Source organism: Pelophylax lessonae (assembly GCF_965119305.1).
Source record: "Pelophylax lessonae genome assembly, chromosome: 5".
Lineage (NCBI taxonomy): Eukaryota > Metazoa > Chordata > Amphibia > Anura > Ranidae > Pelophylax > Pelophylax lessonae.
In genome coordinates this window covers 80783500-80792083 of record NC_138772.1, presented here as the reverse complement: position 1 = coordinate 80792083, position 8584 = coordinate 80783500, and the positions used below count along the sequence as shown (strand labels likewise).

The following is an 8584-nucleotide window of genomic DNA, read 5'->3' as shown; positions in this document are numbered from 1 at the left end:
GGCAGCAATATTAACTGGAAAATTAACCCTTTCACACACTATTCAAAACCTAAAGTGGTTGTAAACTCTTACAAATACCCAGTAATGTGACTAGCCTTTAGATGATATACAGGGATAAAAAATAAAAAAATCATACATATCTTGCCCGTTTATCTACAGCCATTTGTCCTGTATAGCCTTCCACAACTCGCAGGTAAAATAATTTTTCTCTGCAGCACAAAGCAGGGAGTTGGAAGCTGATGTCACACAAACTGCAGCTCTAGAGCCAAGTGTAATTTGAGAACTGCAAGAAAGTGAAACCAGTTTCTCTTCACAGGCTCAGAGAAATCGAGCTGAGGGTATCTGCTGTGTCCTGGGGGGGGGTTGCGGGCATCTCCTGGGAGGCTGTAGTGTTGGCTTAACCTATTAGGAGTAAATCATGAAGATAGAGAGAGGAACGACACTTGATGCTTAGGATTCAACTGTAGTGGGATATGCTTTGTTCAATTTTCATGGCTGAGGTTTACAACCACTTTAGATTCTCTTAAAAACTAGTGCATTTGATCTTGTGAATGTCACTTCTAGCTCTTTCACATAACCCATGCTCTAAAGTAGGTTTACTGGCCTTTATCGATTGACATGTGATAGGAAACCATGGCTTTGCTAGAACATCTTCAATCACTTCAACTGTTTACTCAGGAGACAAGTACGAAGGTGAGAAATTCTCAAGAAATAAGTGTGCGGTGTACAAGCATTTACATACTACAACATTAATAATTATTCATCAAAAAGATATTGATTTCTTGGCAATATTATAGACATCTGCTCATACATACTTTTGTGTGCATCTAGAAACAAGAGGCGGTTTGGCTCAGCAATGGTCTCATAAGTATGTAAAAAGAGGAACTTCACAGCCCCTGTGCTTTCATTTTTTTATCCCCTTTCATGCAGAACTTTCTTCATAAAAACATATCTGCCAGCAATCTAGTGCTATCCTGCTGTGATCTGATGCCAAAAGCCAAGCCCCACAACTCCACATATCCTTCCTACTGCATCAGGAAATGTCTGTTTCTTCCAGGTGGTTGCATCAGGCTCCCAATGACACGTCGCCAGGTCCACCCTCCAACCACTGCGTGCCCTTGCTCCAGTAACCTCCTTAGGATATAACAGGGAAAGCAGGACACATCATTCTTACTTAGGCAAGAATGGAGGATTGGGGGAGGGGGTTCGACTTGTTTGTGTTTTCTTGAAGAGTGGAAAAATCAATTTTGGGACTGAAGGTCTGCTTTAAAAAGCTAAACAGATAAAGACAGCCAATGCGTGGAGGGGAAATAAAAAAAAAAAGACATAGAACACAAAGCTTAGAATGGTGAAGTAATGTATAAGTGTTAAAAAGTACATGAACAGGTGGCACTGCAAATAATGCACTGGCTAATGCAGCTGGCCACAAATAAAAGTTCAAAAAGTTTCGTGCATTCTTTGACTGCAAACTTGCTGGACAAAATTCTACAAATATCTGCCTCATGATACAAATATGTGCACACTGAAAAGGTCCCTAGATTAGCCATAAATGAGTTTATATATACAGGAAACTGGTATCACAAGATTCAGATTAAATAGAAGAAAAGTACAACTAGTTTATAGCATGGAGCAATATCCGCCGCATGTTCCTCCTCGGCCACCAGCTTCATCAGACAATCTGACGCCTTTGTTATGGGACTCGCTTTCCCAAAGTCCAGGAGTTTGTATAATCTTTTCAACAAGTTCTTCGAAGGCACACTGTACACCATCTCTGGTTTTTGCACTGGCCTCTGAAACAAGAGACAAACCAATATTAGGGTGGAAAACAGCAATAGGTTAAACCAGCTTCAAAGCTAAGTGATCAGTCTATAAAAGCAGTTACATAACATATAAAACAAACCGAAAACAATCTTTAAAGGCAATAAAGACAAATGTTAAATATTTTTAGGTGAAAATCTTCTGATTAGGTTGACTTTATCATGATTTTCTACTAAATCTGCACACAAGTGGAAGGCAAAGACAGATTCCCGAATCTGAAAAAAAGCGGTTTCCCATAATCAAAAGAAAACACATTAGATATAGTTAAAATTTACAGCTACAGTTTCTGGGGGTCAGCCTTGTGATTCTTGGCATACGGCGGAACACATTTGGCATCAAACATGAAACCATGAAAAATGGGTGCTGGACCTGGAGGTTAAGAGCCTGACCTCAAGAATTCTGAAAAGGTATGAGAAAGGTGTTTTGCTTTGTCTAGTGTAAGAGTCTTATTTCTGGTAACTCAGTCATACGATGAATGATGGGGCTTAGCAATTAAGTAAGCTCAGGAATTACAAATAGCAGCCGATGCTGCGCCAAATCACAGACTGTATGTAGGCCAAAAAAAAAAAAAAAAGACGACTACAAACAAAACAGAAAATTATAGGAGATGTTTAACACAGCCCACCAAACGAACCTGAGGGAAGACGGACAAAGACAAACTTGTATTATTTGCAAGAAATGAATCCCAGCTATAGACCAAGATTGTGAACACTGCAACAACAAAGGAGTGAATCATACAAGAGATCTAAGAATCAGCCCTAACTTAGTGTGATGTCATGCCCAACTTTGGCCAGCATTGCCCCAGGAAAAAGGATATCAAACACACAAGGCTCAGGAAGTGAGTCCACTCTTGGAAAAGGTGAACTTACATTGTGTCAAAACCATTACACAAATAATGTCTTCAGGGAGCTGTAGGCACCAATACGAAATATGTGCATGTTTCTAAAAGACAAATCAATAACATATTGTCTTCTCCAGATGTGGTCTAACAAAACAGAAAGGATGATCAAATGTGGATGTAGAACATACAAAATTGCTGTGGGTAATGACATTTATTTTTTTGTTTCCATTACAAATTAAAGGTTTTACAGTCAGATCCTATTTAAAAAAGATCACAAGAAATGTATTTTTAAGGCCCCTTTCCAGCTAAAGCACACATCTCTCCAGACTGTGACCAATATGTTTTACCTTTATCTAGATTGCAGATGAAATCTGGAATCAACTCTTGCACCAAAACTCCCGATTGCTTTTCAGAAAGTGCACCACAACCACAAGATGCAATAGAGGTCTATGGCTTTGTGCAGCTAAGCCACAGGAAAATTTTTAGTGCACTGGGCTGCACCCATGGTGCAGGTAAACTGCAGCACATCAGTGTGAAAACAGCCTTATAGGGGGCTCAGGACAGTAAGAGCATGTTTACATTTGCGCTTTGGGGGGTGGTACCGATTACCAAATCACTTAAGTGGCCCTCACTCTTCAAAAGGTTGAGCAGCCCTATTAAATGTAAATAGTACTTCGGTTACCATGGTTGTGAGTCCCTGGACTGCCCCCTCCCACACCATATTATCCATTAGCAAAACCACTCGTCACAGTGATCGATGGAAGGGAAAGGGGCCACGATCAGTGTTAAATCACCCCCCCCCCTTAGAAATCCCTCTCAGGGAACATGTTTAACCCTTTGATCGCCCCTGATGTTAACCCCTTCCCTGCCAGTGTCATTAGTACAGTTACAGTGCATATTTTTAGCACTGATCACTATATTAGTGTCACTGGTCCCAAAAAAAAGGTGTCAGTTCGTGTCCGATTTGTCCACCACAATGTCGCATTTCCACTAAAAATCGCTGATCGCCGCCATTACTAGTAAAAAAATTTATAAAAATTCCATAAAAATATCCTATAGTTTGTAGACGCTATAACATGTGCGCAGACTAATCAATATACGCCAATTGGTATTTCTTTTACCAAAACCATGTAGCAAAATACATATTGGCCCGAAATGATGAAGAAATTCAGATTTTTTAAATTTTTTTTCTTGGGTATGTTTTATAGCAGAATGTAAAAAATATTGTTTTTTTTCAAAATTGTCTGTCTTTTTTTGTTTATAGCGCAAAAAAATAAAAACCAGAGGTGATCAAATACCACCAAAAGAAAGCTCTATTTGTGCGGGGGGAAAAAAAAAAAAAAGGACATCAATTTTATTTGAGTACAGTGTTGCACGACCATGCAATTGTCAGTTAAAGTAATGAAGTACCATATTGCATAAAATGGTCTGGTCATGAAGGGGGGTAAACCTTCCGGGGCTGAAGAGGTTAAAACACTCTAGATATTGGGCTGTCGATGCACTCTACAATACATCAGAATGAACATGCAGGCATCCAGGAGTTTAAATGGAAGTTTAGGAGATTTAATCAGCCCACAGGGTCCCAAAATCTGTGGAGCAAAGGAAACAAAGAAAGGAGGGAATCTCTATCTTACTACACATATGCAAATAAAAAATATTATTTACATTGGGAGAGAAGATCTTCTTATGTTACAGCGGTCGTAAAGCTCATTAGTTCAAAGTAAGCATCAGCTTCCATACTGCTTAACTGACCTTTGAACTAGATCATGTGATTTTAGTGCAGGTCTTTTAGCGCTGACTTATAAAGGATATTTTTGCATTATGTTTCTGGTGTATATTCCATAATATAATGCCTTAATTCCAGAATTTCTGTAATCGGAGTTCAATTAGGGACCCATGGTTTAGTAATTATTGGACAAATATACAGGAGGATTTGGAGAACAGCAAACAAGTTGTTGGCTAGTCAGATAAAAGCCCCTCCAAATCTCATCATTCTTCAGTTTTGTACAAAAGCAATGCTATGAGCAGATCAACCCAAAGGGGTGCAAGCGGTTTCCCTTATATATCCTATTTTGTTTCTCATTTAGTAAGGGACATAGGATTCATAAATTCTTTGACAAATAGGATGTCCAAAGTAGTTCAAATGAGGGGTGGGCAACCGTAACAGGTCAACAACAACAATACGGTCAAACTAAGGGCAGTCTGCAAGTCAAAGAACTGCCTGAACAACCTTAAAATGGAGTTCCACCCAAAAGTGGAACTTCCGCTGACCTGCTTCATTTCCCCCCCCCCCCCCCCCCTCCAGTGACACATTTGGCATCCATGCGCATTAGGGAATCGGTTGTGAAGCTTAAATCCCCTGCAGCTACCTCTATAAGCCAGCATCCCTCCTCTTCCGCCGGCTTCAGGTGCTGCTGGCTCTTGGGGGGGGGGGAAATCAAAGACTGTTCTGCCCGACAGGCTGTACCGCCCCCCCTCCCCCATACCAGCCCCTGCACCCTCCATCCGCCCGGAGGCATCCCTCCCTCTCGCCCCCTGCAGCTGCTGACCGGTACTGTGTCCGGCCACCTGTCATGGCAAAACGGGGGGTGGGGGGGCTGCCCCCTCCCTGGAGCACAGTGGATGGATGCAGCCATCGCTACTGATGGCTCCTGTATCCACTGGCAGCTCAGTTGTTCACATAGTAAACCGAGAGTTTACTATGTCAGACTGTCAGTTTATGAATGAATAATGTCTCTATACGGACTCCTTATTTTATTCATGCAAAGTGCTGCAGAGAAAGGGACTTTAAGTCCCTTTCTCGGTCTCAAAAAAAAAAAAAAAAAAAGATGTGGGGTCTGTTTAGACCTTCGATATCTCACTAAAGACCCCCCCCCCCCAAAAAAAAGTAAAAAAAAAAAAAGACAACAGAAAAACTACATGGAGAGTACTCTGTCAAGCAGATCCGCCTGCTCAGCAAGGGATCTCTCTGCTGATCCCCACTGAGCAGGTGGATGAGAGGTCCACGTCCGCGCCGCTGATGCAGAACGGACATGGACACAGCCCGCTATTTACTATGGGTCAGCCGGATGGAAACGGCCTACCTGTCCATTTCCATCCAATCTGCTAGATGGATGGGGAATGGGATCCCTGTCTGTCTGTTTTTAGTGGACCGGATCGAATGCAGGCGGGGGAAACAGGCACATGTCCATTTACATCAGCTTCCCAATAGAAAACAATGGGCGGTCTGATTGGGCCCCCTTGAAAAATAGACAGGCAGACCAATCAGTCTGCTTGTGTGAAAGGGGCCTTGTTCACACTGGGCATACACAGCATACTTTTACAGGGATACACGGGCATACACAGCATACTTTTACAGGGATACACAAGTGTTCCATGCAACCCTGTGCAGGCAATACCATTGAGGTCATTTGGGATGTTGCAACTGCACGAACAGAGCCCTCGCTCTCAATTAGACATAAATGGGACTGCACGGAATACCTGTGCATCCCTGTGCAGGTAAACATAGCCCTCAATGGGCGTCCACTATAGTATGCCGCATGTGAATGATGCTTTAGTAGTAATTTAGCAGGAATTTTACAAGTCATGTTGTGTTAGTGTATTTTTTGTGAAACAGCAATATGATGAACATTTGCGCAATTATTGCAGGGCCCAAAAAAATCAGTAGCACTTTTTTTTAATTCTTCAGGTCATGTGCTATCAGAAAATGTCTGGTTTGATGGCTGGTTCACACTGGTGGGATGCCAGACATCGCATGTGATTCGCACCGCATTGCTCTGCAGATCACATGCAATGTCTGTGTGATGAGAATTCAGCCATACAAACTGAATTTGCATCGCATTCGGACTAAACTCGTGCAGGACCCTTTTTTTTATCCACACCAGAATTAGATCGCATGAGGGTTCTCACCCATGCAATTCGATTCCTGTCTCAAAATCACAGTTCGCACTGGCAGTGTGAACTGATGGCAATTCCGGTGCGAAGCTGGAACCCGCACTGGATTTGCAGGGTTTACCACATCGCACCAGTGTGAACCATGCCTGAGGGGCCTTATCAAATTCTGAAAGCTGCAAGTGAAAAATGTAACCTCTGGATTTTTAGAGTAAATGGTTTTTATTTTGTTTTGTGTGCATTCAGTTTTCACCATTTCACAAAAAAGGTACAATTTAAAATGTATAAATATTTGTTCAAAATGTTACTCTAAAATGTAAAACTTATTAACTCAATACAGTTTTACCTTTTATATTCAGAAGGAATGTTGTACATTTTGCCATGTATGAACCCACTATTAAGGATTTTAGTGTATTTTTAGCAAAAAAAAATTGATCTGGTAAACATTTGCGCAAATATCGTGGGCCTTAAAAATCTGTAGCACCTTCCTTTTATTATACTGGTCCTGGGCTTTCAGAAAATATATGGTTTGGGGGGTCTTTAACAAACTCTGAAAGTTGTAAGGGAACACTGAAAACCTTCAGATTTTTAGAGAAATGTGGTTCTTTACATTCAATTTTCACCAATGTGCAAAGAAGGAGTCATTTAAAATTACAAATATTTGTTATTTATTAACAATACAGGTTAAGCTTTTATATTTAGTAGGAATTTTGTGAAATTTGCGGTGTTTATATCAGCGAAAAATGAATTTAGAGAATTTTTAGCGAATATCCAAATTTCTCAAATCTAGAGATTTTCATTGTTCCCTTACATCTTTTAGAGTTTAAGACCCCCCAAAACATATATTTTCTGAAAGCACATGACCTGTAGAGTAGAATAAAAAGTAGGTGCTACTGATTATACTGCCCTGCGGTATTTGCGCAAATGTTTATCAAAATTATATATTTCCATTTTTGCATATGTTCGATTTTCACCATTTCGCAAAAAGGCACAATCTAAAATTTACAAATATTGGTTATTAATTACCTAAATACAGTTTACCTTTTATATTTAACAGGAATTTTGTAAAATGTCCTGTGCTATCTGCTATTAATGATTTTTGTGTATTTTTAGCAAAAATATTGATTTGATAAACATTTGCCCAAATATCATTGTGCCCTAAAAATCAGTAGAACCTTATTTGTATTCTACTGGTCATGTTCTTTTAGAAAATATATGGTTTTGGGGGGGGGGTCTTTAACAAACTCTAAAAGCTGTAAGGGAAAATAAAAAAAAGCAGAGGAAAAATTGTAAAAATGGCCTGGCCAGCTAACTTTACAAGTGGAGCGTAGCAGAGATTACGTAAAAAAAATGCATCGGTAGCAAGGGAGAGTGGAGCATGCCATTGCTACAGACACCAGTTGCCACATAACCGTGATGGCCTCTAAAGGGATAACTGTGATGATATTCGATCCAATAAGCACCTGTCATTTGGACCCTTCTGAATAGAAGTATTCATTTTATTAATAAAGCTTAGGTTGTAATACTACTCAAGGTGAAGTCTTTCTTTCCCTTTATACCATTATATGTATATTTGAACCCCTGCACACTGTGCAAGAAAGTGTTAGAGGGCTGAGGACCAGACTGAGGCTGAAAGCAGCAGAAAGCCACTGGAGCATTCACCACAATTGTGGTAAGAACAAGGCTTGGAAGGCAGAAGTTCTTTGGGAAGTGGACACATACTGCTTGCTGGAAGGCAGCAAAGATAGGGGAGCCAGTGCCGCATGAAGTACAGCTAAAATAAATAAAAAAAAGACTTGAGGTGCTGAGCGGCTGGAGTGGAATGCTAAAGAGGTTACCATCATAGCAGAGCACACTGGAGTTAAGTTAACCCTTGCAGAGGGGTGATGAGATGAGATCTGTCCTAAATAAGCAAAAACATGCCACACTGATTAAGGACTGTGCTTTCTAGAGAGCCAAACTGCAGGCATTGCTAGGAGTCTATAGTACATTTTAGTGGATAAACTGCTTTCTGTGAAAAATTCTTCAAAGAAG

The 8584-nt window shown here is 40.6% G+C and overlaps 1 protein-coding gene across 1 annotated transcript in view; it reads right to left on the bottom strand.

Annotated features, from left to right (window-relative positions):
- Positions 1 to 1334: 1334 nt before the first annotated feature.
- RAB18 (RAB18, member RAS oncogene family) overlaps positions 1335 to 8584 on the bottom strand; it is a 74159-nt gene continuing 66909 nt past the window's right edge. The window contains exon 7 of the mRNA XM_082257727.1: positions 1335 to 1790. Within this exon, the coding sequence (XP_082113853.1) occupies positions 1618 to 1790 (173 nt within the window). The 3' untranslated portion in view covers positions 1335 to 1617. The remainder of the gene's footprint in view (positions 1791 to 8584) is intronic.